Genomic DNA, 27,937 nt, shown 5'->3' on the forward strand with positions numbered 1-27,937 from the left:
TCCGACCATGGCATTATACAAACTGATTGTCAAGGAATCACAAATCACAACAATCGCAGTTGAGAAGCCAGCAGCTTATCAAACACATCCGCCATGAGAACAACAAAGTACAAAGAAAAATGTTGTAGCATTCACCTTTTCCAGGTAGATAGAGACTGTATCCAGACTAAGAGATATGATTTATCGTGCTACCTATATGGTATTTCTTCTTTATTCCATTTCCAAATCAAGCCATCATCCCCGTGCGCCTCGCTCTTCTTTTCATGATCATCATAACAGTCATTGCAGAAGATTCCATTTAACCCTCAAATCCAAATTTTCCACTTGCACTTTTGCAGTAGCAAAATCGTAGATCAATCCTCACATATCCCCTTCTCCAACGCAGCCAAAGCAGCCTCATATCTTCCTGGAGAATGATCGCCAAACATATCTCTCCCGAACCTCAATTCTCCAAATCTAGTTTCGACATCGCGAACGAGCTTGAGTTGTACTCTGGTGGCAGGACGGCCAAGCGCACGATAAAGTTTCTCCGTCCGATCGTCCTTCGTGTCGTCAGGACCGAAAACGGCTTCACGTGCAACATCAGGATCCAGCCTGTCAAATACCCGCGTCGTTTCAATCACAAAAATCTCTCCCGGAGGCACCAACTTGTCGTTGACCATTGAGGCCCGCAGCGTCTTCAGTGCGGCCCATGCCCACGTATCCTCGCCGAGACCATCACCCGCCATGTTTTCTGGGGGAGGTGGTCCCTTGGGATCGTTGTAGAAAGAAGACGTGACCGCATTGCGTAGGCGTTGCCACACGCGGGTCTTCAGTGCCCCAAGCGCATCTGTTGTATCTGTTTTCAGATGCAACGCGACTGTGCGGAAGTCATGCAATGTTCCAAGTGACAAACACGGAACGATGTCTGAGTGGTTTACGATCGTCGTGATAAGACCACGCGTAGCCACGCGTAGCAGCTCAGACATGCACGCCGGAGTACCATAGGCATAAACATGGATCGGACGACCTGTTGGTAGACTGATCGGAGGTACGTAAGAGGTGAAAGGGCCGGTGGAAGATTGCTCTGTGAGTAGTTTCGGTTTGTTCCCGGTGACAAATGATGTCTTGGATCCATCGAAAGTAGGTTCCGAAATAAGTATGGCAAGTAAAGCTGCAACAGCACCGCCGAGAGAGTGTCCACAAAGGATAAGTCCATAGTCTGGATACTGCTCGAGGGTAGCTCTGATCGTCGCCATCACACGGCTTCCGCTGCCGCCAAGCAAGCGTCTTGCTGATGCATGGATGCCCTTGTGTACTTTGTAACGTTTGCCTTGCCAGAGTAAGTCGTCGTAATCGCAGGTCATATCTGTGAGGACATCCTCAAAACCAAGTGTCCCACGACAGGTCAGGACAACGGCCTTAGATTCGTCGTCGATAGAGATGAAATGGATCAATGGCGATATCGCTGAAGGCGACCAGTCTGTATTGCCGGTTACGCCTTTCGGGTCATAGAACGACGACAAAAGAATTGTGTGTGGAGGTAGGCCGGTATGGCTGGAAAAGGAGCTGTGTTCATGGTGGACATCGAGAGTCATAAGCTCCGTAGCATTGTTGATCTGAGCTTCGGCCGAGGTAAGTCCCATGATACGCAGGAAGTTCGAGCCATAAGAAGCTGAAGCAAATCTGGCGAATCTCCGTACTGTCTTCGCAAGGTGTCGGTCTGGAAACATGCCAGGAACCTTACCGTCCATGATCAATGCATTCAATATGTTGTGATCTTCATAGATGGATTTCCTGGGCATTGGTGTTTTCGGAGCTAATATGATAGCCTCCTGCGAGTCTTTCGTTGCCATTGAGTACAGACTAGGCACGAAAGATCGAGTACGGCGATGATGGAGGGACCCCGTGGCTGGGTCGCCGGCCGTAGACTCAGTCTCATTGAGGGCAAGTGCGAGCTCAGATTTGGTTTGGGTTAGGCCGCTTACTACTCGGGTGTGCATGCGAGTAAACGTTGGTGAGCCCGGCCTGCTTTCGACAGAATGGATTGAGTAGGTTTCAGTAGTTTGTGACACAGTAGAATCCCTCCTTCGGTCATGTAGCGAGATGTAGCTTGATGAGGACTCTAATTGAGTCGACCGTTGTAAGCTCGGACTCGTCATAGGAGTGGGACCACGACTCGGAGTGCCCAGATGCCTCCTTGGGGTGATGTCTCCACGCACTGCAGGAGGACCGCTATGCCTGGGAATTTGAGATGGTACTGAGGTCGGGGGTTTGCGCTGTGGCAAGCTTTTGTGGAGTTCCTTGAGTGCAGCTGAAGACTGATTAGGGCTGAGCGTTTTCAGTGCTTTCTTGATAACACCTTCTTTCTCAGGTTTGTCACTGGACGATTGCTTGACCTTTTTGTTCTTGACAAGAGGAACGCGAGTTACAACACTTGATGTAGATGGAGACTTCTCTCGAGACGGGACAGCACGCCTACTCTTCTTCTGGTTTGCCATTGGGCCATTCGGCTTCGGGGGCGGCGTTGGTGGTCTGGATGGTTGTTTATCTTCATCAGGATCTGCATCTGACAAGGCAGAACTTTCAGCATGAGTTGCTTCATCCACGGTGAATATCCGTTTCCTGGGGGAACTCTTCATGAGGAAGACATCGTCACTCTCGTTGTTGTCCATGTGTGCACCCTCGCCAGCCCTCAGACGAAATTGCTCGGATGCTGGAATAATGTCTGCACTGCTTGATCTCTGGAGCGCAGTTCGGAAGATAACAGTCTGTTGAGGGACGCCGTGCGCGCCTGGGACAGTAACCCCGTGGTTCAATCTCTCGGCGACCATGACCGTGCCGGGCGGCGGGTCGATATGTGTAGTCTCAGCATCGTAGATGTCCACTTTGATGGTCTTCGCAGTGATTGTCTCAGAAGTGACCACGGCTCGCGCTCCAGGCGGCAACTGGCTGATGATGCGTTCGCGGATTTCCTCATCGGTCAGACTGGTATGGCTCTCCGCTGACGCAGCCAATGCTGACGTGTCGAATAAGGTGCCTCTTTCCAGTGCTTCGAAGTCATCGTCGCCGTCAGGAGAAGAGAAAGTCATAGGCGGTGCACCAGCATTTGGGTGAATGCTGATCATGCCTTTTCTCCTGGTACCCACAACGTCCGCTCTGAAGCCCTTGTCGTCAATGACTGCATCCCAGATTGTCTCTTCACCTCCAGCATCCCGAAAGTCGAGTTCTGTCTTGCGCCTACCCCACCTCTGCAACATGACGAAGCTTATGGTACCAACGATGAGATCCGTGTATGAAACGACCTCCCCAGTGCTGCCATTTTCAGGCTTGCTGAGTTCGTCCATGATCAAGGTGATGATGGCGGCCACGGCACGAGAAGATTCCGTCGAGCCAAGTATGGCATTGAGCGTGGCCAGTCCTTGTATGGAGAGGGCGGAGATCGAGTTCATAGATGCTTCCGTAAGGTAGAAACCTGTAGAAGCCACGAAGGAAATTGTCGATATCGTGGTATACAACGCGGATATGCTTTTCTCCAGCAGGTTCTCTGCTTCAGCCCGGCCAATTTCCCCATTGCTTCGAGCCGAGACATCTCTCCCAGCGGCGATCAGTACTGTCTCCAAAACACTTCTACTGACAGACAGAGTCTTCAACGTGGCTTCCCTGCCGGCATAGAGACCCCATCCTCCAATTTTCGTGCCAGCGCGAACGGAGAATGAAGTAAGGCCGGTGATGCCGCTCACGACAGCAGCGGCAGGCGTAGGAAGGAGGGTCCTGCCTTGCGGAGGTTGCGCAACGACAATTTCCCTTCCGGCATCGTCAGCTTCATCGGCAGAACCTCCGCTCTCTTGTTGTTCAGTCCCAGTCTCTTTAGCAGATGTCGACAGCATCGCGCGGGGATTTCAAGATTCGGTACCGGGGGAGCGGAGTAGAGGAGGACGCGGGTAAGGACTTCACGTTGTGCTCCATTTGCACAGAAAGAGAGAAATTGCAAGAAGAGAATAGGAAACCAAAGCCGGTAAACTCGTTGGGACTATGCAGGTACGCGTCCCTGGTATTAGAGGCGTAAATGCCAATGGTTGTTTATGCACAAGGACAGAAAAAGGTACAACAGGGAACGGAGTTGGATCGTAGCGAATGAGGCGCCCACCAAATCCATCAAGGCCATGACGTTTTGTCACATGCAAGATTCTTTTCGATACTTATGGCGATCTTCAAAACACCAGGGGTCCGGCCACGTACATTGAGTAGATTGGAGGATACCGTATCTATTGCACATGCGTTGCCTGTTAGGCATCACGGTAGGCGCCATCCTCATTACACGAATGCCGCCACGATACACAGGGATGGCGTCGAAGCGACAACGCCGGCCTGGGAGTGGATGGCTGTCAGGTACGTGCCGGGAACACTACGCTACGAGAGGATTGTTGAGGTACGAAAGTACTCCGACAGCAAAAGAGGAAAAAAGGGTGTTTTCAATGACTTTTTTTGTCATTTTCAACCATGTCCAATGGTGCCAATGGTAATGATGTCCTCCCCAACTCCAGTGCTGATGATAGTCATAACAATGGCTTAATGATGTTCATAATGATACACGTTTGTCCTCTCGACGCCCTCCATTTCCACCACAGGACTATCCAAGGCGTCCTACACCCCCTCAATGTATGCGTCCCCTGGAATTTGACCCTGTGTCCTCAATTCCGTAAAATTGGCCATGGCAGCCGCATAGTCCCAATTGTTTGCTGACAAGCAGTTTTCCACCCACTGCATCTTGAGTTTTGTTTCGAAGCTGAATTGTAGTCCCATTTGTTCTCGCAGGAGGACATCTGCTGGCTTGTCTGGTAATGGCAGACCAAAGGTCGAGCCTGGTGGAAATTCTGGGTGCAAGCGTGCAGGTTCTGTGCCTGGTTGAGGTGCCTGAGAAGGTACTTGAGGCTGAATTTGTGCTGGTTGAACAGTGGGCTGAACGGCACCACCGGCAAAGGCTTGTTGACTGTTTGGCATGACGGCCGAGACTGGTTCATTGTTGTACATTCTGAGGTTTGGATACCATTTGAGCAATGTGCTCAGCGTATCGGGTAATGATGCGACAGGATTGCCGATAAGAATGAGGTGTTGTAGGTCTCGGAACTGGTTTTTCCAGTATTTCAGAGCTCCCAAGTCTGGTAGTTGATTGTTTGAGAGGTCAAGATTTTGTAGATGAGGAAAGACGCTGGAGAGAGAGATGATGTCTTGTGCAGATGTAATGCCGTTGTCTCGGAGACTGACGCTCAGAACTGACTCTTTGCGTTTGGTTTGAGTTTCCCAGACTTTGGTCTCACAGATTGCAAAAATGGCTTTGTAGACTTTGGCTGGTGCTTGACCGGATAGACCTGAGTTGAGTAGTTCAGGATCGGCGACAAGAGTATTTAGGATGAGATGTCGATCGCCTGCATGATATCGTTTGTGGATGACAGAGATGATAACACTTTCGACTTCTGATTTCAATGGATCATCTGGTCTTCGTGAATCTCGCACATTGCCAGGAACAAAATTTTGCCGATTTTGTGCGCGTGGACCGCTCGGTGGATTTGATGTTCCATTTTGAAATTGGTTTCTTGAGGGTTGAGAAAGCCGAGACTCGAAGGGTTGATTGTGAGGCTGTGGTGCTCTAGAGTGATTTTGAGATTGTGGTAGACCGAATTGATTTTGTGCTTGTGGTTGACCAGATTGATTTCTCGGCGGTCTGGCATCTTCCACAATGAGATTGGCACCGGCGAATGTGAAGCCGTTCAGATGTGTGAATCGATCTTTGTCATTGTCGTTGATTGTGATGAGAAGCACAGTGCGGCCGGCGAGTCTGGAGGATAATATCTTGCGGCCCGATTTTTTCTCGAGGAATATAAGCAGTGATTCGAGGCCTTGATCTTTTGATGTTGCGAGTTTAGATGTCGTCCAGCCTTTGATGGCTAGCTGTACTGATGGAGATGCCATTGTGGCGTGTATTGTTTGATGATATGATACAAGTGAGCGTGAATTGAGAGATATGGCTCAGATGTCAAACAAGAGTGTATGGGTTGGTTGTTGTGTGATTGTGGTGAAGAGATATGGAGTGTAGGCAGCGCGCCGAATGCTCTTAAGAATGAATATGGAGATCACGTGTCCGGGCCTTTTTGCCTGTGAGAAAACCTACCTCCGTCAATGCTCTGGTTGGAGGGATTCGGAGCGACGATCTTTATGAACCTACCATTAAATAGCGGAGTACGCAGTCACAACCGTTATCTAGGACCCGAACAATGCGCCTTGTATAGCCATTGAGCCATTGTTACACCCACTCGACAAAGGGGCTCGAGGTCACGCATTGTGCGAAAAGGCAGATTTCTGCAACCCTCCATATTTTCTGCCTGTTCATACTTCATCTATTACTGGTACAGAGTACTTTTATCCTTCAGGCGGAGCAGGACTCGTATTCTTATTGCCAAACCGGCCTATGCTGCTAAACCCGCCCAAATCTCGTTTGAAGAATTTCCCTATGTTTTTCAGGTTCTCGTTGAGTTTCGTCCCCGTATCGCCACCCAAGTGTCCACCATCAGCCGTCACATTGATGGTCGGCGCACCACCGAAAGGCGGCGGACTTTGTGCTTCTTCGCGAGGTGTCCCACTACCGGGACTGCTGAAGCGATCAATAATCGCATTCCCCAGGCCTGAGGCATCGAATTTCATGTTTCCGGGTAAATTGGCCGTGCTCAATGAGGCAGCTGCCGAGTTACCGAGCACTGACAAATTGTGCAGAGCTCCCGCAGGAGTAGCCGTGGTTCCTGGCGCAGTGCCTGCTGCTGATAAGTTCATCGACGTGAGGAGTGGCGACCTTTCCACCAAAGAGTCCTTGTACCGCGGACTGAACTTATGCATCTGATACAATTCCACAAGATGGTTTTGCTCCGATTTTGTCCGTATACACTTCAAGTCAAGCACCTTGCGAAAGTTGGCTTCGGACAGATCGGCAATGTGAATCAAATAGGCTTGCACTAGAGCTTCCGGTGGTGATGGTCTGACCTGAAGCGTTTTCAGCAATGGCTCGACTTTGTTGAATGCCGCATTGACACGCTTGAGGAAGAGAGCAGGAGGCGTGCCCGGCAAGATGTGACTCAAAGTGTTTCTGATCTCGTGTGTGTCCAGCAGCATTTGTTCAGCGCCTCCTTCTGAGATAGGCTTACATTGGGCGATATTCGAAATGTATGTCGCCGCGAGTAGCTCCACCAGGTTGTCGGCAAAGGCTCGAGCATACTGCTGCTTGTGCAGCATACCCAGTATCTCGCTTGATCTGTCTTTGATGCGGCTCTGCAAACCTGTGATGTAGGAACTCCGGTTCTCGCAGCTTTCAATCTTGAACCATGCTATATTCCGCATTTCTCTCCAGCTGGGCTCGAGATCAACCTCTACCCGTCGCACGAGAACACGGACCGCTGCACTTGCTATTCCCATAAAAGCATCTGCCTGGTTTTGTAGATCCACGCTGTCTTTCAGATTCTCGTCGATACGGCTCTTGATCTTCTCTTCGAGAGAGTTTGACGTGTTGAAACAGTAATCTGCGGTGTTGAGAACCAAAATTACGTCTTCGATGGTGGGAATTCGTGACTGGGTCGTGCCAGACGGATTCTCGGAAATGTAGAACAGAAGCACTTGTTGCGCATACTGGTCTAGATAACGTCCGAACACTCTGGACAGATCAAGTAGCGGCTGGCCGGTGGACAGCTTTGCACACTGAGCCAACGATAGCCGATAGAAGTTGAACAGCTCCGTCGATGATGTTATAACTTGTTGGGATGAGAAATCCTCGTCTATCGGTCGAGTGGGTCTCTGCTTGTATTGTGGTATCAACCTGGCGAGTTCTCTATCCTGCGCCTCAACCCATAAGCTTAGGTAGGGCTCAAAGGCATCAGAGATGGGTTGTCCAAAAACTTGTGTGTCATTGCTGGACGTTATCGTGTCAATGGACGTTCTTGAACTGGAATTGAAGCGCCTTTCCAGGCTATGCTCGAAATCCAGTGTTTGCTGTAGGCATGATAACAGCAGTCTGACATCAATGGCTTGTCCGTTGCGCGTGGTTCTCAACAAGATGCCTTTGTAGTCATCCCGAGTGCCCTCTGCAAACGCATTTGCAAGCACTTCATTGACTCGCCAGTGGGGAGGGAAGATGGCCGCATGCTCTTCGTCGTACACTTTCAGTGTTTTCTTGAACCATGCGTACCTCCGATCGATATTGTCAAGTGAACCGGCTTCTTGGTCTCCTTTGAAAATGTGTCGGTATTGGCGCAGTTCGGTATTGCAGTACCAGGTAATCAGCCTCGACCGGGCAGCATCACCCAAGGCATCCACAACTAGGCATGCCTCATGGAGCAAGCCTCTCTTTTGCGCCACCTCTTCTTTTGTGAACGTGATCTCAAAATCCTCACAGACCTGCTCCAGCAGTTCTCTTTGTAGATCTGCCACATTCCTGCTCAGCGTCGCGATCTGATCGATGGAGCGATATGACTTGAAATGCGCCATGAGCTGGATCACAGCCTGAAGCAACTGTGCGCACTCTCGGTATTGCCTTGTCTTGCTCAGCGCTCGGAGTTTTTCATATGCGGTCGTCAGCATCTGTAATCGCTTCAAGGCTGTCATTGAGAGTGTGAGGTTCTTCTTCGTGTTGTCCAACTGTTTGATGTCGGCCGTCATGTCGGTAATGTTTCGCTCAGTTTGCAGGGCTCGCTCACGGACACCCTCGATGCGCTCGAACAACTCCGCCAGCTCTGCCTTTGACGCCTCCATCCGCTGAAGGCATTCTGCATTGGACCGGATCTGCTCGTCTTCGAGAGCGTCGATCTCGTTGTCGAGGTCATCCTGGTAGGCCTGGAGTATCTCATGGGTTTGACTGACGGAGAAAAGGGCAGAAGGGTGAGGAAAGATCTCGTTGAGGTGTTCTATAGGGTCATAATTGTCTAGAGTTATCAGACGGAGGTGTATGCATGGCGTTCAAGGACTACGTACCCGAGTCGAGTAGGTCCGCATTGGACTGTATGCCGTTCATGTGAACTATCGTTGTGAAGGTAACACGAGTTATTAGAAAGGGAAATGCGCACTTTCATATTCATCCCAAGTCAAAGTCGAGAAGCAAATGCTAAGTGCGCATCAGAAGAGGTGTGGTTGCGTTGACCTCGAGCCAGCACCCAGGGACTAACAGTACATAGATGTGTTGATGCCACATCAGATACTTAGGGGACGTTCGGCTTTAACGGGGTGGTGCTTTGGCCCGCTGCTTTAAAGCATTGAACCCCTGAAGTTGGACGCATGAAGCAGTCAAGATTTAGAGCCATTTCAAGTAAGGCGTTGTTTTCTGTATTTTCACTATTCAAAGAATTTCCATGGGAGACAACATCCAACAGCTACCTTCACTTTCGCAATAATGAACCTCCACACTAGTCGACGCTCATGGAGATATGACTGCTACTAGCCTCGTCTGCTGACCCGGATCGCCATCAATAGTAACAGCAACTCACGCGCAAACCTCAGGAATGCTCAACATCCAGAACTAAACACATGGTAATGGTAAGTCGCACTTTTTCCCTTGCACTCACGCGCACATCCTTTCCCCCAGCCCTGTTTAATGATGAATACAAGAAACCTTACGGCATTAGGAAGAGCCGGAAAAGGATGTCAGGGAAACTACACATTCTATGGGCTGGAAAAGTGTATCGTCAAATGCCTTTCCCTGCTCTGAATTCGTGTACCTGGCGTCGGTGCTTAGAATGGTTCTTCTGATATATACAACTTCCCCCTCTATCGCCAACACTCGTTCTGCTTCACCTGTGCGAATCCTCGACTGACTGTTCTTGAAGATCACAGGTAGGCACGACCAAACGAAGCACCTTTCAATGTGTCGAAGCACTTATGACGAAGTGGTGTCCAGTGGTCTGTTGCCTTAGCGAGTAGTCCTGGCCCAGCGACAGGATACTGGATACCGGAGTTATACAGCATTGTTAGTTGACTGAGCGGCCATCTATGCCAGCCGATAGCAAGCGCTGTTATACTCAGAGCTATATATCAACCGTAGACAATTCTCATCGCCCAAAACTCCTATGCTAGATGCTCGCAGTCCTTGCCTCTCGAACGATCTTAACTTTTTATCTGGCTCAAACGTTTTGACAACTCGCTCTAAATCATTCCACGTCTCAACCTTGGTGCAATTTCTTCAACTTAGCAGCACCCTCGTACAACCCGCGATCAATCGCCGCAGCGACGGTCAATGTGCCACCAATAACAGCACATACACCCGTCAAGAAACTCGCGAACGTCTTCGGTCTTGCCTCCCGATTGATGACCTTCATCGGGCTGATATCATACGAGAAGAAAACACCAGGAATGCCACCGTGCGCATGAAGACGCTCCTTATGGCCCTCTGCCGCGTCTGACCCGCCACTCAACGACCTCTTGTGACTCGTCACCGAGTACTGATGTGTCTCGATCGAGCCCTGGTTTCCGGCTCCCCGGCCTTGCATGCCCAGTGGGATCAAATCGCTCAGACTAGAGTGCTGCTTCAAGCTGCGGTCCTCGTCCCATCCCAGAGGCAGGTATGAGGTCGACACGACTTTGACGAAATACATGAAGTTGTACGCCGGTTCGCTGACGTCCTGCTTATGCCCGTCCAAGGGGTTCGACTGGTGGTGTTCGCTCCATTTTGCCGACGTCTCGTCCGGCAATTGTGGTCCAAACCTCAACGAATGAATTTCGTGCGTAAATGTATGTCCACCCTCCACCGGCGTGTCGAAGTAATTGTTCAGATCGTGAACGTGCATATTTCCGTTGCTGAAACTCCGTCCCGGCGCGATATGGAAATTGCCGACCACCTTGTTGACCCGCACGACGCCCTCGATTCTGCAACCTTCTTGTCTCTGTGCGTCCAGTCGCTCGCCGTACCCTTCGCGCTCGCACTGTTCGACACCCTCTCCACGCCCGAATGACCAGCTATTGGTCGCGTACGCTTCTCGGACTTCGTCGCAAGTGTTGCAGCACCCTGCCTTCTGGGCATTCGGAGGTGATGGGGCCGAGTAGCAGGAACCGCAATATTCCGGGTCAAGGTGTGAGGCAGTGTCTTGTTGGTGCAGAACGAGCGCTTGCGTATCGATGATCTGAGAGCCATCTTTCTGCGGTGACAGTCTCACTTTGTTGACTCCGTGTACCACGCCCGTCTGTTGCTCCCCTGACACATCCATAACGTCGAGGGTGAGTAGTTCGCAAGGAATTCGAGGGAAAGTGATGTTGAGGTGTATCTCCATCTTCTCTCCTACAAAAGAGCAAGGTCAGCATCGCACTACTCCTTCGTAGGCACGGGTTCGTGTGTTGATGTACCTCTCCCTTTATCCACAATCAACTCTGGCTGCACGACTATTTTTCGGTATTCCGACCATTCTCCTAATATCAGATATATTATAATGAGGATCGACGCTATCGTGACAATGCCACCGGATGTCGTCCGTATGCGGGCATCTTCGACTGTCTTGGTGAAGGCATCGAGCCGAGTAAATCGCGACTTGACAGCCATGGCCAGCTGAATTCGACGCAGATGCCTCAAGACGCAAAACGCGCTGGACTACCACGTTTGTTCGCCCACAATGTAGCAGCTAGCACCAAAGCCTCTGAGTGTTTCATACGATAGATTTATGTTCCTGTGAGTTGTGTGCTACAGTGCTCGGGTGAACCAGCCTCAGAGAATAGTGGACAGCATGTTCCATTCTGAGAAGGTCGCATTCTCGGAGAACAAGGTGCTCGCGCCAATCACCCCTTAGAACCACTTCACCACTCCGCAATGCGAGAATGAGTCGAGAACAACTTAGTTCTTAATGGGACCTGCATTTATTACAGTACGTGGTACGAGTAAGTTGGACCACTGGCAACTTTTATTTTTAACCGAATATACAAGAGGAGGATTGATTGAATCTGTTGCATTAAACCATCAATCAAGGATGGCAGGAATCTGTAGGGACTAACACTACCAATGCCACATCTGCATCCAGTTCCCTATGAACTTTTCATTTCCGTCGTTCTTCAATCCATTTAGCCATGGCCGGGATATCGCTGGGAAGACTAACACCTGAACGCCGATTGGGATGATTACAATGACAAGTCTGAAACTTCACCTGTCAGTGGCACATCTGCATCGAAAGACATTTAGTCAACCTCCTCCATGGCGCTCTCGCCAGTGGCCTCGGCAGCAGGGGCCTCCTCTTCAGCCTCCTTCTCCTCGGTGGTCTCAGCCTCTTCGTCAAGGTTCAAGCCCAGAGAGACAAGCTTGTGAATACGCTCAGCGAATCCAGCAGGTTCCTCGATGGTGAATCCAGAGACGAGAAGAGAGGTCTCGAACAGGAGTTGAGTGATAGACTTGACAGTGCGGTCGTTCTCGCCGTCAGCCTCAACCTTTCTCTTCAACTCCTTGATGATGGCAGACTTGGGAGAGATTTCGAAGGTCTTCTTGGAAGACATGTAAGAGGACATGGAGGTGTCACGGAGAGCCTGAGCCTTCATGATACGCTCCATGTTGGCAGACCAACCGAACTGGCCAGTACGGATGGCGCAAGGAGAACCGATGAGTTTGTGAGAAACAACAACCTTCTCGACCTTGTCGCCGAGGATGTTCTTGAGGCTCTTGGCCAGGCTCTCGTATTCCTTCTCCTCCTTTTCACGCTCCTTCTTCTCCTCCTCGGTCTCCTCAAGCTCGAAGTCCTTGGTGATGTCAACGAGCTTCTTGCCATCGAATTCCTTGAGCTGAGTCATGGCATACTCATCAATTGGGTCGACCAAGAACAAGACTTCGAAGTTCTTCTCCTTGAGGGTATCAAGGAAGGGAGACTTCTGAACAGCCTTGGTGGACTCGCCAGTGATGTAGTAGACCTGTTTCTGGTGCTCTTGCATACGGGTGATGTAGTCGGTGATGGAAGTGGTGTCCTCACCAGACTTGGTGGACTGGAAGCGGAGGAGCTTGGCAAGAGACTGGCGGTTCTGGGAGTCTTCGTGGATACCGAGCTTGATGTTCTTGCTGAACGCAGAGTAGAATTTGTCAAACTGCTCACGGTCTTCGGCGATCTCGTTGAAGAGCTCAAGGCATTTCTTAACGATGTTCTTCTTGATGACCTTCATGATCTTGTTCTGTTGCAGGGTTTCACGAGACAAGTTGAGAGGGAGATCCTCAGAGTCGACAACACCCTTGACGAAGCCAAGCCACTCAGGGATGAGGTCAGTAGCATCATCGGTGATGAAGACACGTCGAACATAGAGCTTGATGTTGTTCTTTGTCTTCTTGGTCTCGAAGAGGTCGAAAGGAGCACGCTTGGGAACAAAGAGGATGGCACGGAACTCAAGCTGACCTTCAACCGAGAAGTGCTTGACACCCAAGTGGTCTTCCCAATCGTTCGACAGAGACTTGTAGAAGGAAGCGTACTCTTCTTGAGTGATGTCGGAGGGGTTGCGAGTCCAGATTGGCTTGGTCTTGTTGAGTTCTTCCTCCTCGATCTTGGACTCTTTGACTTTCTTGGTCTTGGGCTTCTTCTCTTTGTCCTCCTCTTCATCATCGACCTCTTCGATCTTGGGCTTCTTCTCCTCGTCCTCATCCTTGACCTCTTCGGCCTCCTCATCAGGAACCTCCTTCTCGGTCTCCTTGAGGACGTGGAGGTAGATGGGGTATGAGATGAACTCGGAGTGCTTCTTGACGACCTCCTTGATCTTGGATTCGTTCAAGTAGTCGGTCTGCTCCTCCTTGAGGTGCAGAATCATCTTGGAACCACGACCGATAGGCTCGCCTTCAGTATCCTGGCGGATGGAGAAGGTGCCGCCTGCGCTGGACTCCCAGATGTACTGTTCGTCATCGTTGTGTTTTGAGATGACGGTGACCTTGTCAGCGACCAAGTAGGCAGAGTAGAAACCGACACCGAATTGACCAATCATAGAAATATCGGCGCCAGCGGTCAATGCTTCCATGAACTGCTTGGTTCCAGAGCGAGCAATCGTTCCGAGGTTGTTGACGAGGTCGGCCTTGGTCATGCCAATACCGGTATCTTGGATGGTGAGGGTCTTGTTCTCCTTGTCGGGGATGATGTCGATTCTGAGGTCCTTGCCAGAGTCCAATTTGCTTGGATCTGAAAGAGCCTCATATCGAATCTTGTCCAAAGCATCCGAGCCGTTGGAGATGAGTTCTCTTAGAAAGATCTCCTTGTTGGAGTAGACGGTGTTGATGATGAGGCCGAGGAGCTGAGAGATCTCAGCCTGGAACTCGAATGTTTCACCGGAAGCCATGGTTGCGGTGGTGTGAGGGTAGTATTAGGGTCTGTGACAGGACAAGTCAGTACAATTGAGCTTTGAGTGAGGTTGCAGGGAACTGGTAGAGTAATCTTGTTGGCCAAACCCTCCGGCTGTCCAAACTCGAGCCGGAGGTGAAGTTTGACGTCGAGCAAGCAGGCAAGTCGTTGAGGTACAGCCGCAAGAGAAGTGGTGGTGAGGATGGGAGGGTTTACTTACAGTAAGAGGGTATCCGTGAATTAGACTTAGGGCAAGTGCAAGAGGACAAGAGCAAGAATGTCTTGTTGCAGCAAAGGAAGATAAGTTTTGTGTTTGTGTGTGAAGCGGATTGAAAAGAGAGGTTGGCCAGATGTTTATATGCAGCCTTCAAAAAATCACCAGCGAGCCATCTCAGGGACTCCGCAGAACCTCATGGAATCTCTTCTGTCTCTAAGGCAAGGCCGACAGAGTGTGGGGAGCTCTAACCGCCAAGCGTCCACCTTCCATTGGCTGTGATGGATAGTGCTGGATGACTAAAGAAGCTTCTACACACCAAAAGACCCTGCAGGAGCTGACCTTGACTTCAAACGCACGTGCAGTGGCTCCTTATGGAGACAGCCTTGCTTGAAATATCCTACTAGTGCTGTGTATTTGACAATCGAGTTCCTGGCAATGCGCAAACAAACTCATTGTACTGGTAGGAATGGTAAACAGCAGCAAATGCTACAGAGCTGCGAGAGAGGAAGGCTGACCTTGGCCTTGAGTGGTTGGGCGGCTGGGCTTAGCGCAATGTACCCCAGCCTTGTTCTAAACTTATAGGCACTTAGGCACTCAGACACTTACAGCCTTGCAGTCCCCAGCAAGCCTGTCTGGACTGTTTGGCAGGGCGTACACTGACGACACAAGTTCGAAGTCTAGGAAGTTCACAACAGCGGGTGCATCGAGAGTAAGACAGAAGCACTGTATGGTAGACCCGATGGCATCCCCTTCGCCAAGGGCCTACGCTAGATCGTTGTGTGTGTGAAGGACTTCGAGATGACAACAAGAATAGTACCTGGTTGAAATTGACGAGCTACAGTGGTCAAACCATGCCACTTCTGCCGGAAAACAGGCTCGATGGGCAGCGTTGCGAGGGCACCGCTGAGGCTATCTTCTAACAATCTTCACTTTCGCCTTGTCACGTTCACCTTGTCACCTTCATCTTTTCTCTTTCACCTCTCCATTTTCACCTTGTTCCTTTCGATTTATTTGCAACTTAACCGCACCGATCTCCCTTCCTTGCCCTTCGACAAAGTACGTATCGAAGCCTACCGTCCTCGAAGCCACCTCCTTGAAGCTCCTCCTCGAAGCGCACTGTCCTCCGCGATGTCCGACTACTCCGATGAACGGGAGGACGATGGCCCACTAAAGGAACTCGATGAGCAAAAGCACTGCTCAACGACAAGAGTTAGTGCTCAATGGGACGATGGCTTGAGAGCACCAAGGAATCTCATCCCACAATGCCATACGACAATCCCTGAAGACCAGCTCAGCGACGATAACTTACCTCCATTCTATAGGAAGTTGTCTTGCAATCAAGCATGCTCTCTATTGAAAGCGAAGGAGTCCGGCAATATCACCTTGACTCAGGTTATGTTCGCCGAGTTCTGGCCCGAAGATTCCATGGCAAATGGTACTTTGAGGAAGAATCGTGAACCTACAGGCGATGCCTATCCACATCCCGAAGATCTCTCAGCAAAGCAGCTGAACAAGGCGAGCGTCTCAGGGAATGACACTACTCCTATCACCGACTGGGAGAAGAATATAGGTCGCACCTTTCTGTCTGCCGGAAGAAGAATGGTTGACGACCCGGATTACAAGTATTCCGATGCTCAACGCGCAGAGATCTACCAAGAAACCATCAAAAAGAAGGACGAAACCATAAAGTCCCTGAAGAGGCAACTAGATGACTCTTCCGAGCCGATCGGTACGCCAAAGAGGACGAGGCTCAGTAACTCAAGTCTAGAGAGCCCTGCCACAAGCAATGATGTTGCTAGCCTCCAACAGCAGCTCGCTGAGGCTAAGCGGGAATTTCTACAGACAAAGAGGAATTTGACAAGGCAAACGCGGAGAAGGAGAATCTACAGTGTGACAAGGAAGAATTAGCTCTACAACTTGACGAGGAGAAAAACAAACTCGCCGCAGTGAGTGATTTCGAAGCAGAAAAACTTCAGCTTCGTGAGCAGGTCAGTCGGCTAGAGAAGCGCTATGAGAAGGACACAGCAATCATTGCACCCATTCGTGCAGTTCTTCTGGAAGGCTTCCGAATGCTGGACGCAAATGCTCAGGGCTTTGGCAACGGAATCGACTACAGCATTGATCCGCTCAACAAGGAAAATCCGTGTCTTCCAGGAGTTTTGACAGAATTCCGTAAAGTGTTACGACTTGGGGAGGACGTAACAGCTGCCGCCGGTACCATTCCCGACGCAAAAAGCGAAAATGAAGCATAACATTCACGCCTTCTACGACAATACTGGCGAACCTGGGGCGGCGTGGCTCATGAAGGTAGATTATGGCAGGATGTGAGGATGTGGGCCGACAGAAGATTGATGGACTGCCACCGGGCAATATCAATCTAGTTCGCACACACGAGAAGACTGCTTCGGGAAGATTAATGGACTGCTGAGGCTTAGAGTTGACTTGGTTCACATCCACAGGGGCTGCTTCAGAAGGGCTAATGGACTGCTGAGGTTGAAAGTTGATTCAATTTCCATCCACTGGGCTGCTTCAAAGAAGGAAAAGGTGACGGTCAGTTGCAGCATTCAACTGCTACATTTAGCTAGACATTGATACCGAAGCGTCGACATGATGCGCAATGGCCTCACACCTCTTCCTCATAAGTTACAACATTGCACGTTACAGAATGTCCTACGCTCTAATCAAATCTGTCGCCGGCAGTGTTCTGGCACCAACAAGACCAGATTGTCGTGCCTGGCTTACCGTCAGCAGAAACAGGCCTATCATCCGCAGCACCTGCCTCACATGCTGCTTGGAGTCTGCTGCTCGGGCACTCATCGTAGCCTTTGCACTTCATATTGCCCTTCGTGTCACTGTGATTCGTTAGCACATTGTCACGCCGCGCGGGGATTGTCTTTACTCACCATGAACAACGCTCCTGACAGTTGACTCCGTCAAGACCTGGGCATGCCGAACTCTGCCATCCGAGGTATTCATTGCCAGTAAGTCCTTTGACGCCAGGCGGCATTGGGCACGTCAGCTTAAAGTCGGTAGAGACGTCGACGTAGCGTCTGCTCATCCCAGGAACTGCGAGGGCACCCTGGCTAAGCACAAGCACCGAGATGCCAATAATGGTTGTTACCTTCATTGTGGATGGTTGTGCTGGAAGTATTTGTTCGTTATATTGCCTGGATAATCTGGATGAGCCTGAAAGATAGGTATTGTTAAATGGGTACGAGAAGGACAGTCGTGTTCTCAAAATCCCAGCACGTCCAATATACTTCCGTCTGTCCTTTGTCGCAATTGGTGTAGCAGAATACCTACCCAGTATCACTAGAATAGCAATCTCTCTTCATTGCCACTATCACTAGACTCTTTGACATGGGCCTGGCATTGTTTCGAGCAGAGAATCGTGGCCTTTGTCAGTTCCAGCTACACGATGCAGGGTCAATGTGTGGACAAAGACTTCTTCACAAGAGAACACCAAGGCTCTGCTCATTGTCTAGCCTTTGTTTGAGCGTATTGATTTCGCAAGACTATCCATATGGCGACTTTCTTACCATGCCGGAGCCCTTCGCACACAACGATATAGCTTTAGTCCTTGCCAAGGTGTCAGCCTTCACCGTTAACGCGTGATCGTGATGGCATGATTTTAGGGCACCTACTATCACGGAACTGCTAAACCTTGTACTTACATGGTTGATGAACTCCCTGTCAGGCGATGCCACTTTTTCTAAAAACAGACCTGCCGGGCACATATCGTTGCACTTAGAATGGTAAGCGCCCTCTTCTTATAGTCGGTAGCCAACGTAGCGAGTCCGAAAGACTAGACGGACATTGACATGGTAGAAGTGGATGGAGAACCGGGAGAACCGGGAGAACAGATTTGGTTGAGGACTGGTATGTATCTAGTTACAATGTGACGAGTCCATTCGATCAGCCACCGACTTCACGTGTGGAATTATCATGCCATGGCCCAGTCCAGCAATTGCGTTCTTCTTCCACCAAGCTAAGAAATTGTACAGGCGAGTTTTGGATTTCAGGTCTCTTATCAGAACGGGAAATCAGCTTTTCGCTCATGACCACCAAGATAACAGACTGGATAACATACCTATGAGGTGAAGCTCTTGGTGAAGCTCTGGACAACCTCCTTCAGCCGTCCCTCAAGGTCCTTGCTCAATGCACCCTCCTTGTCGATAGTTTGAAGGAGGTCCGCTTGATCAGTTCTCAAGTGTGCGAGGAAGTCAGCTTCCCATTGCAGGATCTTGCCGACTGGAACACTGTCCAAGTGACCGTTGACACCAGCGTAGATAAGAGGAACCATCTCGTTGACAGCCATGGGGCTATATTGCTTCTGCTTGAGAAGTTCCGTCAGACGCTCACCACGGCTGAGGGTTTGCTTGGTGGCGGCATCGAGATCGGAACCGAACTGCGCGAAAGCAGCGACTTCTCGGTATTGAGCCAAGAAAAGCTTCAAGGAACCAGCGACTTGCTTCATGGCCTTAAGTTGAGCGGCAGAACCGACACGAGAGACGGAAAGACCGACGTTGATGGCAGGACGGACACCCTTGTAGAACAATTCACCTTCCAAGAAGATCTGGCCGTCGGTAATGGAAATGACGTTGGTTGGGATATAAGCAGATACATCACCACCCTGGGTCTCGATGATGGGAAGAGCAGTCAAAGAACCGCCACCGTGCTTGTCGCTCATCTTGGCGGCACGTTCCAAAAGTCGAGAGTGGAGGTAGAAGACATCACCGGGGTAAGCCTCACGCCCAGGAGGACGACGGAGCAAGAGAGACATTTGTCGGTAAGCCACGGCCTGCTTGGTCCTACAAATCGTCAGAAAGTCGTGTCGTTAAAGGAAGAATACTTACAAGTCGTCGTAGATGATGAGAGCATGCTTTCCGTTGTCTCTGAACCACTCACCCCTGTCATAAAAGTCGTTAGAAAGCTGTCTCATTGAAGATGGGGTGAACTTGTGCCTCAAATGGCACAGTCCCGTGAGTAGAAAAGTACTTACATGGCAGTACCGGCGAAAGGAGCGATATATTGCAGGGGAGCGGCTTCGGAAGCAGTGGCAGCGACGACGATGGTGTATTTCATAGCGTCGTTCTCTTCCAAAGTCTTGACAAGCTGAGCGACAGTTGATCGCTTCTGACCAATTGCCACGTAGACACAGTAGAGCTTCTTGGTTTCGTCGTTGCCGTTGTTCCATCTCTTTTGGTTCAACATGGCATCAAGAGCGACGGCAGTCTTACCAGTTTGACGATCGCCAATAATCAGCTCACGCTGACCTCGACCAATCGGCACCATGGCGTCGACAGACTTGAGACCAGTCTGGACTGGCTGGTTGACGGATCGTCGAGGAAGGATACCAGGAGCCTTCAATTGAGCTCGGAATCGCTCGGTGGTCTTGACTGGGCCCTTGCCATCGATTGGGTTACCGAGGGCATCAACGACACGGCCAAGAAGGGCCTCGCCGACCGGCACGTCGACCTGCATTCGTTAGCTGGAAAGGCTTTGGCTACGCTGAAAAGCTCCCTTACAATCTGGCCTGTACGCTTGACAGTTTCTCCTTCTCTGACGAGACGATCGGAACCGAAAAGCACAACACCGACTTGACCAGCTTCCAAGTTCATGCACATTCCCTTGACACCGGAGGCGAATTCGACCAATTCCTCGGCCTGGACATTGCTCATGCCATGGACACGGGCGATACCGTCACCGACGGACAAAACACGGCCGGTTTCAGCAAGACCTGCCTCCTCTTGTACACCACGGATTCTCTGTTCCAAGATCGAGGAGACTTCGGTAGGGGAAGCTTTGGCGTCGGCAGCGTACGATCGGATCTGTTTGGAGGCGGCATTGAATGGCGCAGGGGTGACGGCACGGGACTGGTGAGCATTTTAGTTAGTCCTCATCTCCTTTCATTTTATCCTTGTTGGCGCAGAAACCACCCAGAGAGCATCAGAAGAGACGCTGATGAGCTTTGCGATAGCTCATACTGCTGAATGAAGCTCTGCTGGTCGGCGATTGAGGAGAAATTTGACTTACGGCAGCTATTCTCCCTGATGCTGTAATGGCACCGGCAATGCGGCCGGACTGGCGCAAGACGTTCCTTGACATCATTTTGCCTGCTCGTGAAGCTCAAGAGAAGGACTTCAGAGAAGCAGGAGGTGGTTCGAGATGGCTCAAGGGGAGTGGAGAGGTAGTTGATGCTGTAAAACGAAGATTGAGGAACAGCTAAGCTTGCCGATTCTAATTCGCTCTGCCAAGAGCAACCAGTTTCACGTGATCTGGCTCCCGCGGTATGGTCCGGAGCCGAATAACAGGAGAATGACATTTGTCTGACTTGAGCTCTGTCCGGGATTCGATGGACATGGCCAAGGTACCAGATGTCTACCGCAGACCTTTTACACATGAATTGGTCTTCTTGGTTCTTGACACTCGGACGACATGTAACTGGTACTTGTGAACTTAGCATTCCGGCAAACCCTGGTTGAAGCATACGCTACATACGATCTGCTCGAAAGGGTAATTATACCTTCTGTCAGACGTGCTCTTTTTCTCCATTTCTTTGAGTCCACGTCGTTGCCATACTCAAAGGGTGGCTATGCGATTTACCAGGGTGCCATGAATAATCAGGCTACCACAATACATGTCGCTTGAGCTGCACAGTGATATGACCGTGGCAACATTATGTTCACGGTGACGACAACGCTACCCTCTACCAAGTCGCAATGTCGTCCCCAGCGTCTCAAAAGTTGGCGCATCCCCCGAACACGAAGTCCAACGCGACCTCTCCCCAGGTGACCTTGGAGGATGTTGAGCTTGCGCCCATGCAAAATGGCCAGGCAGAGCCGAGTCTCCCTCTCGAAGAGGACATTATGCAGTGTGCGCGCATCGGCGCCCTGGAACACATTCAGAAGATGATACAGTCCGGGAAATACGATGCGAACTACAAGGATGAAGAGGGAATCACACCTTTGCACTGGGCTGCTATCAATAACCAATTTGCGGTCTGCAAATACCTGCTAGAACAAGGAGCAGACGTCAACGCAAAAGGAGGAGAATCGAACGCGACTGCGGTTATGTGGGCGTCGCAAAGATGCCACTTTTATATCGTCAACCTTCTCCTACAGAATGGAGCCGATCCTCTGTTGACCGATGGCCAAGGATACAATATCCTCCACCTTGCTACCATCGATGGAAATGCGCTACTTCTGATCCTCTTGTTACATCAAAATATCCCAGTTGACATCCCAGATCCTCAAGGTCACACAAGTCTGATGTGGGCGGGCTACAAAGGATGGCCTGCTTGCGTCGACCTCCTGTTGCGTTGGGGAGCTAACGTAAAAGCGACAGACGACAACGGGTACACACCTCTGCATTGGGCTTTGGTCAAGGGTTCTAAACCCTGTCTGGACAAATTGCTCGAGTATGGCGCCGACAGATTCGCAAAGACGAATGAGGGCAAGACGCCAAATGTCTGCGCCGACGAAATGAACACGAAACGTGTGTACCTACGGTCACTCGCTGATCACGGCTACGATGCCTCTGGGAACGTCAAAACCCTTCCTCTCAACCTACACAACCTGATCCGAGATCGCTCGAAAATGTCCAAATTCTTCTTCTCCTACCCCTTCGTGATCATGGTGATCGGCCTGTACATTATAAGTCATCTCAACATATTCATTGGTTTGCCAATCTTCCTGGTAACATGCCTAGGCATGCAATACGGGGCTCAACGAATTGCTCTACATGGGCCGCTGGAATATCATACAATCCATAAGACGCCGTATCTGGCAGGCATCTTTGCGGGCACACTATTCTGGGTGGGATTTAGTTATTTGACCACCGTCCTACCCGCTACACTTTACAGAAACTTCTTCTCAAACATCTTCTTCGCCGTCTCATATGCCAGCACGGCCTACTTTTACTTCCAGGCCATGGTCGAAGATCCAGGCTGGGTCCCCAAATTGGCGTCCAGAAACCAACAGCGCGCCGCCATCGAGGAACTCTTTTCTCTCTGGAAGTTCGATGAAGAGAGTTTCTGCGTACAATGCATGGTACGGAAGCCTTTACGATCCAAACACTGCCGGCGCTGCCATCGCTGTGTGGCCAAGCAGGACCATCATTGCCCATGGATCCACAACTGTGTTGGCAACAACAATATTCGGCATTTCTACATCTATATTTTGAGTCTGGAAGTCGGCATCATCTTCTACGTTCAACTTGTTCTTTCATACCTCGCTCTATTACCTGCTCCATCCGACGACGCCATTTCCCAATGTCACATTCTTGGGCCAATGCTTTGCAACTTCGTGCTCCGCGATCCATGGACTGTCGCCCTAACATTCTGGGCCGTCCTCCAGCTCGTCTGGGTCACGATGTTGATCGTCGTGCAGACTGTACAAATATCCAAAAACCAAACGACCTATGAAAACATGAAACGACATGAACATTCTCACGACCACAACCCTTTGCTGCCACAACACGCTCGACCTGTCACCCAAGGTGCTTCTGCGGCCACTACATCGCTGAACGATACTGCCGCAGCTTCAACTCGCATCAACCCGGTCCCTCGCCGGCCTGACGGCTGTTTTACACGGTGGAAGAAGCTTCTTGGCCTGGACGCATTCCTGGCCACCGCGTCCGATGCCTCGCATGGGAAACTCCAGTCTCGCAATGCGAATCCTTTCACCCGCGGCGTCATTGGAAATTGCAAAGACTTCTGGTGTGATCCTGCACCCATCTTTGGCAAACGAGAAAACGGCAAGGGATATCTCGGTGGGGAAGTCGTAGACTATGCACATCTCTATGAGGTGCCCCTGAGACTAAGAAGAGGAGCCGGTGGTATGGCTTATAGCAGCGTAGCTACGGATGAGGAGGAGGTGTGAAATCTATATCGCGCCGCGCTCATCCTCATCCAGGCAATTCTTTTACGTGCATATTTTCAGCCAGGAGTCGGTCGTCCACTTTCATAATGTACTATAGAAGTCCGCGAGGCTACTTCCAGAAACCGGCTCGGTATTTACCGACACATAAGACATTTTGGTCGCCGTTGCATATGTGACTACCTTATGTCAAGGTCCGTTCAGATTCCGTTCCTGCGGGGCCTTCCTATCTCTCCTTCTGACTTTACAAGGCAATCCTCCCTCCATGGGCAGCGTCAGACTATTCGCACTGACTCTTTCCATAAGCACCTCCTTGCCCTCGTCGTCCAGCCGGACCAATCCGTCCGTGACCTCGTCAAAATCCCATTCGCTGCACATTCTCACCATGACCCACACGCCCATGACTTCAGCCATCTTCTTCCCAAGACACGATCTGGGTCCGCCGTTGAACACAGGAAACTCCAACGGCGATCTAGGCACAAGCTTGCCATCCTCGTCAAGCCAGCGCCGTGGCCGGAACAAGTGTGCATCGTCACCATATATCTGTACCGCCCTATTGAAAGCGTATATACACCAGACTACCAGGGCATTGGCCGGCAAAAATGTCCCGTCCGGCAACGTGACAGGCTGACTCGTCTGCTTCAGCTCAAATGGAATGGGTGGGTACAATCGTAGCGCCTCATAGTATGTCGCCAGCGTGAGAGGTAGCGTTGCCGGCTGCAATAGCGAGATATCTATGTCCTCGATATTGCTTACTTTCTCGTCAATTTCTTTGCGGACTTCCTCCAGGGCGTCAGGATGTCTCATGAGGGCGTAGAACGTCCATGTGAAGGACTGAGCCGTGGTGTCACGGCCTGCGGACAAGAAATTGAGCGCTGCGTCCGCGACGACCTGAGGCTCTGCGAACGACTCGATCAGCGAGTCGATCAGGCTGCCGAAGCACGCATCTGAGGGCGGAGTGGAAGTGTTGCCGTCACCTTCGGTGATCAAGCTCTCGAATGCGGCGCGCGATCTGCGTTTGCGCGCGTTCGTGACGATTTGCATGCTAAAGCGCCTGACTTCGGCTAAAGAGGCGCGGAAGCTGGCACCCGTGAACATCTCGGTTAGCCAGTACAAGGGGTTTTGGAACCGTAGGCCGACGTGGTCGGAGGCGTGATCGAAGGCCTTCCCGAATGGTGAGGAGGCGTCGATTTCCATATCATAGGCCATATGTCCTACCACCGTGGTTGTGAGGTCAAGTGAGACCTTCTGCAGGTCGATGACGGACCCATCCTCTGCAGCGTCGAGGAGTTGCTTCCTGGTGTCGTCTTGATAGACCGTGGGCATAACATTCTCGATCAGTGCGTCAAGGTTGGCGGCGGTAAAGAACTTCACGCCGGCTTTACGTTGAGCCCGCCATGAGTCACCTGTGGCATTGATGATGCCATAACCTGTTGCAAAGGTCAGCAGCGGGTTCGGTCCAAACAGATGTGTGGGGTTTATTACCGAACAGATCCCATGACCGTTCCTTGAAGAAGTCACCCTTGGTGATGATAGACTCGTTCTTCAGCACGAACTCGAGATTCTCGGGACTGTTGATGACCACACCGGGAGGTAAGGTAGGCACCGAGATCTCGAATGTTTCCCTGCCGAAGATCTGCTGGCATTTGACGAACCAGTCGAATAGGAGATGGCGAGACCTGAGGAAGACTATAGCATTTCCAAGCACCGGGAGTGTATTCGGTGGCCGTCTGGAAAGGAGGGTTTGGTGTTAGATAAAGCATAACGCATAACACAGAAGTAGCAAACACCACTAAAGAATACTTTTTGACTTACCTTAATTTCTCGCCATTACGGTGGATTTTGGGTTCCTTCGTGAGACTGTAGAACAATATGATACTGAACAGCAGGATGACAACTGTAGTCCAGATCATAGTGTGCTGACTGCAGAGCCAGAAGACAACGGGAGGTACTACGACCTCGTACCTAAGGTAGGTTCAGTACCCGAATTTCGATAAGTTAGACGCCGGGAACTTATTTACTTAACCTAGCAGTGCTTAGTTAACTAAACTCGTTCAAGCGCCCATCGCCGGAGTGTCTGGATCTGGATCTATCTTCCACCTCACAAATCTGGTGGCGGAAATGTCATGACGTGAGATAAAGGAAGCTATTCGTAAGGAAAATGTACGACGTAAGGAATGTTCACCACGTGGAAGCTGAAGCTGAACCTGCTGTAGAGGCAAAAAGAAATCCAGCCACTCGGGAAGGGATTGTTCCTGACTTCTTATCCCAATCGTTCTCAGCCTCTCTTATCCAATCTACGCATACATTGTGATACTGTCGCTTGTTGATTCGTGGAATACCTCCTGGCCCCCAGTCTCAAACCGGTTGCACGCGATCATTGACCGTTCCTAACTTACGAGGTCAAATTCCCGTATTCCGTACCGCGCCATCTTTGGAATCCCATCAACGCTGCTCGTACATACATACATACGTGCGAAAGTCACTTTTGCCTCTTTACGACTACAGCTCGACGGCCTTCAACAGCTTGCCTCTCGTTACTGTCGCTCTTTTGGAACAACACAACCCTCGTTGTCGATCCTACATTTGCCGTTTCATTCGCGTTTGAGACTGAGTGCAAGCAATCTAGCACATCCCAACGTCATCGATCCCAAGGAAATTCTGTTGGGCCTCGGTCGGATTTGGACTTGGCTAGACGTCGACCACCAAGCCCAGCAACGACCATAATGTCGCCCGCAGCAGTTCACAACAAGGTCACTCCTCCTTATCAGAGGCCAGACCTATATATCTATGGCACTGGAGTCGAATACCCTCCATACGAAATCAAACCTGAGAACCTGGAAACTCTTGCGAGGCGGTTCTATCCCAAGACCCCGGCGTAAGACTCGACATCGCCAACAGATTCACGTCTTTGCTAACATGTGCTTCTCCAGGCTCGACAAGGTGCTGACAATCAACGAGTACACCGGGATTGACTCTCGTTCCGCCATTGGTACCATCGACCACCCCATTGCCAATGCGCCCGAAGCTCCAACAATCGCTGAATTGTGCGATGTCTTCCTTGATCACGGCGTGAAGCTGTCCGTAGCAGCTTGTCGTAAGGCTTTGGAACAATGGGGTGGCGATTTGTCCGAGATCACTCACGTTGTTGCCACCACATGCACGAATTCCGCAAATCCTGGCTATGACCATTATGTCGTCAAACAGCTTGGTCTCAACCAAAGCATAGAAAAGGTGCTGTTGCATGGTATCGGATGCTCTGGTGGCTTGAATGCTTTGAGGACGGCGGCGAACATCGCTCTCGGTTCAAGCTTCCGGCGAAAACCCGCCCGAGTATTGGTCCTCGCCTGTGAGATCTCTAGTACTCTTGTTCGATCTGAGCTGGACTCAATACACAAGAACCAAGAAGTCAGAATAGGTGTCACCTTGTTCAGTGATTGCGCATCAGCTGTAGTGCTGGGCAATGGGTTCAGTGACCGGTACGATGAAGAACCTTTGTTGGAGCTTCTAGGCTGGGATCACAGAATCATTGAAGATACGGAGAAAGACCTAGGATTCGATGTTGACCCTCTCGGTAAGTCATACGCCCGGAGTGCGTTTGAGGAATAACAGCTGACGTTTTATGCAGGCTGGAAAGTCGTGCTGACCCCACGGGTTCCCAAGTTGGCCGCGGCAGCCGTGCCAGCCATGTATGAGGACTTGGTCTCGTCAATACCGGAGCTTGTTGACCTAGGGAAATTTAAAGCTTCGGATTATGATTGGGCCCTCCATCCAGGTGGTGCGACTGTCCTCAGCGGCGTCGAAAGGGCGATGAAGCTGAAACCTGAGCTGCTTCGGGCAAGTTATGAAGTCTACATCACCCACGGCAACAGCTCAAGTGCGACCTTTTTCAGCGTGCTGAACCGATTGCTGCAAGGAGAAACAACGGAGCACATCATCGGCTGTGCTTTCGGGCCTGGTATAGCTGTCGAGATGATGGTGTTCAAGCGCAGCAACCAAGTCTCCGAGGCAGGCACTGTGAGTCCGACGGAGACTTTGGTCGCTGAAGATGTCGACTGAGGTACGGGAGGAACACTCGTACATTTTCTTTATGGCATGGTTCAAGGTTGTATAGCTGTCCAAAAGTGATGGGTAAGAGCTGCGAAACAGATCCCATGTACAATTAGATAGAGGGATGCTTGGGAAAAGACAATTGCTTCTCTGGACTGTGCCTGTCGTCTCAATCTGCTCATTGAGCGTATGGAAGGAGCGATATGGTAGATAGCAAGGGCTGCCGCTACTTTGGCAGATGTCTCATCAGGAGGCTGACGAAGAAACACAAAAGCCACCAAGACTGAAGTCAATATAAGGACCGCATATTGCCTGATCACGGCATGAGCATGGGGAGTATATGTGCCCAATTGTCCGCTCGGTGCGAGGAAGAAGTTGAGGCAAGCTGGGACTTCGATGACGATATGAAACAGGAAGGCAAGATTGAAGGAGACCATTCTGAGCAATGCAGGACTTGAGTAACTAGCATGATACAATAGATATATACTGTAGCAGGAGAGGTT

The 27,937-nt window shown here is 50.7% G+C and overlaps 12 protein-coding genes across 12 annotated transcripts; 3 read left to right on the forward strand and 9 right to left on the reverse strand.

The window, feature by feature from the left end:
• Positions 1 to 122: 122 nt before the first annotated feature.
• On the reverse strand, positions 123 to 4,095 carry EDD37DRAFT_621044 (esterase/lipase). The gene has a single exon (XM_062815975.1). The coding sequence runs from the start codon at positions 3,867 to 3,869 to the stop codon at positions 354 to 356; it is 3,516 nt and encodes a 1,171-aa protein (XP_062672862.1). The 5' UTR covers positions 3,870 to 4,095; the 3' UTR covers positions 123 to 353.
• Positions 4,096 to 4,425: 330 nt separating this feature from the next.
• EDD37DRAFT_621045 (uncharacterized protein) lies at positions 4,426 to 6,298 on the reverse strand. The gene has a single exon (XM_062815976.1). The coding sequence runs from the start codon at positions 5,950 to 5,952 to the stop codon at positions 4,627 to 4,629; it is 1,326 nt and encodes a 441-aa protein (XP_062672863.1). The 5' UTR covers positions 5,953 to 6,298; the 3' UTR covers positions 4,426 to 4,626.
• On the reverse strand, positions 6,277 to 9,354 carry EDD37DRAFT_574234 (Vps53-like protein). Its single transcript, XM_062814379.1, has 2 exons — positions 8,992 to 9,354; positions 6,277 to 8,942 (listed from the first exon to the last, which is right to left on the reverse strand). The coding sequence occupies exons 1-2, from the start codon at positions 9,029 to 9,031 to the stop codon at positions 6,400 to 6,402; spliced, it is 2,583 nt and encodes an 860-aa protein (XP_062672864.1). The 5' UTR covers positions 9,032 to 9,354; the 3' UTR covers positions 6,277 to 6,399.
• Positions 9,355 to 10,172: 818 nt separating this feature from the next.
• Positions 10,173 to 11,542, reverse strand: EDD37DRAFT_646674 (endoplasmic reticulum vesicle transporter-domain-containing protein; the record flags this gene model as incomplete). The annotated part of the gene is made up of 2 exons (XM_062817765.1): positions 10,173 to 11,284; positions 11,350 to 11,542. The coding sequence occupies 2 exons, from the start codon at positions 11,540 to 11,542 to the stop codon at positions 10,173 to 10,175; spliced, it is 1,305 nt and encodes a 434-aa protein (XP_062672865.1).
• Positions 11,543 to 11,929: 387 nt separating this feature from the next.
• Positions 11,930 to 14,692, reverse strand: EDD37DRAFT_574237 (Hsp90 protein-domain-containing protein). Its single transcript, XM_062814380.1, has 2 exons — positions 14,509 to 14,692; positions 11,930 to 14,317 (listed from the first exon to the last, which is right to left on the reverse strand). The coding sequence occupies exon 2, from the start codon at positions 14,284 to 14,286 to the stop codon at positions 12,169 to 12,171; it is 2,118 nt and encodes a 705-aa protein (XP_062672866.1). The 5' UTR covers positions 14,287 to 14,317; positions 14,509 to 14,692; the 3' UTR covers positions 11,930 to 12,168.
• A 540-nt stretch (positions 14,693 to 15,232) lies between these two features.
• On the forward strand, positions 15,233 to 16,763 carry EDD37DRAFT_243118 (uncharacterized protein). The gene has a single exon (XM_062810608.1). The coding sequence runs from the start codon at positions 15,385 to 15,387 to the stop codon at positions 16,411 to 16,413; it is 1,029 nt and encodes a 342-aa protein (XP_062672867.1). The 5' UTR covers positions 15,233 to 15,384; the 3' UTR covers positions 16,414 to 16,763.
• Positions 16,764 to 16,969: 206 nt separating this feature from the next.
• EDD37DRAFT_242958 (uncharacterized protein) lies at positions 16,970 to 17,748 on the reverse strand. Its single transcript, XM_062810607.1, has 2 exons — positions 17,409 to 17,748; positions 16,970 to 17,357 (listed from the first exon to the last, which is right to left on the reverse strand). The coding sequence occupies exons 1-2, from the start codon at positions 17,630 to 17,632 to the stop codon at positions 17,183 to 17,185; spliced, it is 399 nt and encodes a 132-aa protein (XP_062672868.1). The 5' UTR covers positions 17,633 to 17,748; the 3' UTR covers positions 16,970 to 17,182.
• Positions 17,749 to 18,595: 847 nt separating this feature from the next.
• On the reverse strand, positions 18,596 to 20,616 carry EDD37DRAFT_605815 (ATP synthase subunit alpha, mitochondrial; the record flags this gene model as incomplete). Its single annotated transcript, XM_062814837.1, has 5 exons — positions 18,596 to 19,316; positions 19,362 to 19,415; positions 19,508 to 19,983; positions 20,034 to 20,381; positions 20,542 to 20,616. The coding sequence occupies 5 exons, from the start codon at positions 20,614 to 20,616 to the stop codon at positions 18,596 to 18,598; spliced, it is 1,674 nt and encodes a 557-aa protein (XP_062672869.1).
• Positions 20,617 to 21,111: 495 nt separating this feature from the next.
• Positions 21,112 to 23,480, forward strand: EDD37DRAFT_243410 (uncharacterized protein). Its single transcript, XM_062810611.1, has one exon. The coding sequence runs from the start codon at positions 21,228 to 21,230 to the stop codon at positions 23,385 to 23,387; it is 2,160 nt and encodes a 719-aa protein (XP_062672870.1). The 5' UTR covers positions 21,112 to 21,227; the 3' UTR covers positions 23,388 to 23,480.
• Positions 23,481 to 25,735, reverse strand: EDD37DRAFT_243435 (cytochrome P450). Its single transcript, XM_062810614.1, has 3 exons — positions 25,200 to 25,735; positions 24,870 to 25,114; positions 23,481 to 24,814 (listed from the first exon to the last, which is right to left on the reverse strand). The coding sequence occupies exons 1-3, from the start codon at positions 25,295 to 25,297 to the stop codon at positions 23,574 to 23,576; spliced, it is 1,584 nt and encodes a 527-aa protein (XP_062672871.1). The 5' UTR covers positions 25,298 to 25,735; the 3' UTR covers positions 23,481 to 23,573.
• EDD37DRAFT_243430 (chalcone synthase) lies at positions 25,735 to 27,464 on the forward strand. Its single transcript, XM_062810613.1, has 3 exons — positions 25,735 to 26,262; positions 26,318 to 26,958; positions 27,013 to 27,464. Exons 1-3 carry the CDS (start codon positions 26,111 to 26,113, stop codon positions 27,441 to 27,443), a joined length of 1,224 nt encoding a protein of 407 aa, XP_062672872.1. The 5' UTR covers positions 25,735 to 26,110; the 3' UTR covers positions 27,444 to 27,464.
• Positions 27,239 to 27,931, reverse strand: EDD37DRAFT_243423 (uncharacterized protein). The gene has a single exon (XM_062810612.1). The coding sequence runs from the start codon at positions 27,869 to 27,871 to the stop codon at positions 27,485 to 27,487; it is 387 nt and encodes a 128-aa protein (XP_062672873.1). The 5' UTR covers positions 27,872 to 27,931; the 3' UTR covers positions 27,239 to 27,484.
• Between the last annotated feature and the right edge of the window lie 6 nt (positions 27,932 to 27,937).

The sequence above is a fragment of the Exophiala viscosa genome (assembly GCF_022695815.1).
Source record: "Exophiala viscosa unplaced genomic scaffold EDD37scaffold_2, whole genome shotgun sequence".
Classification (NCBI taxonomy): Eukaryota; Fungi; Ascomycota; class Eurotiomycetes; order Chaetothyriales; family Herpotrichiellaceae; genus Exophiala; species Exophiala viscosa.

Bases quoted from the DNA above. Each gene is read 5' to 3' on its own strand.
- EDD37DRAFT_621044 (XM_062815975.1), bottom strand. From the start codon at position 3,869: ATGCTGTCGACATCTGCTAAAGAGACTGGGACTGAACAACAAGAGAGC.
- EDD37DRAFT_621045 (XM_062815976.1), bottom strand. From the start codon at position 5,952: ATGGCATCTCCATCAGTACAGCTAGCCATCAAAGGCTGGACGACATCT.
- EDD37DRAFT_574234 (XM_062814379.1), bottom strand. From the start codon at position 9,031: ATGAACGGCATACAGTCCAATGCGGACCTACTCGACTCGG. The intron at 8,943-8,991 runs GTACGTAGTCCT...TGATAACTCTAG, and splicing joins TGCGGACCTACTCGACTCGG to ACAATTATGACCCTATAGAA.
- EDD37DRAFT_574237 (XM_062814380.1), bottom strand. From the start codon at position 14,286: ATGGCTTCCGGTGAAACATTCGAGTTCCAGGCTGAGATCTCTCAGCTC.
- EDD37DRAFT_243118 (XM_062810608.1), top strand. From the start codon at position 15,385: ATGGGCAGCGTTGCGAGGGCACCGCTGAGGCTATCTTCTAACAATCTT.
- EDD37DRAFT_242958 (XM_062810607.1), bottom strand. From the start codon at position 17,632: ATGAAGGTAACAACCATTATTGGCATCTCGGTGCTTGTGCTTAGCCAG. The intron at 17,358-17,408 runs GTGAGTAAAGAC...AACGAATCACAG, and splicing joins TGTCAGGAGCGTTGTTCATG to TGACACGAAGGGCAATATGA.
- EDD37DRAFT_243410 (XM_062810611.1), top strand. From the start codon at position 21,228: ATGTCGTCCCCAGCGTCTCAAAAGTTGGCGCATCCCCCGAACACGAAG.
- EDD37DRAFT_243435 (XM_062810614.1), bottom strand. From the start codon at position 25,297: ATGATCTGGACTACAGTTGTCATCCTGCTGTTCAGTATCATATTGTTC. The intron at 25,115-25,199 runs GTAAGTCAAAAA...CCTCCTTTCCAG, and splicing joins CGTAATGGCGAGAAATTAAG to ACGGCCACCGAATACACTCC. The intron at 24,815-24,869 runs GTAATAAACCCC...CCTTTGCAACAG, and splicing joins ACGGTCATGGGATCTGTTCG to GTTATGGCATCATCAATGCC.
- EDD37DRAFT_243430 (XM_062810613.1), top strand. From the start codon at position 26,111: ATGTCGCCCGCAGCAGTTCACAACAAGGTCACTCCTCCTTATCAGAGG. The intron at 26,263-26,317 runs GTAAGACTCGAC...GTGCTTCTCCAG, and splicing joins TTCTATCCCAAGACCCCGGC to GCTCGACAAGGTGCTGACAA. The intron at 26,959-27,012 runs GTAAGTCATACG...CGTTTTATGCAG, and splicing joins ATTCGATGTTGACCCTCTCG to GCTGGAAAGTCGTGCTGACC.
- EDD37DRAFT_243423 (XM_062810612.1), bottom strand. From the start codon at position 27,871: ATGGTCTCCTTCAATCTTGCCTTCCTGTTTCATATCGTCATCGAAGTC.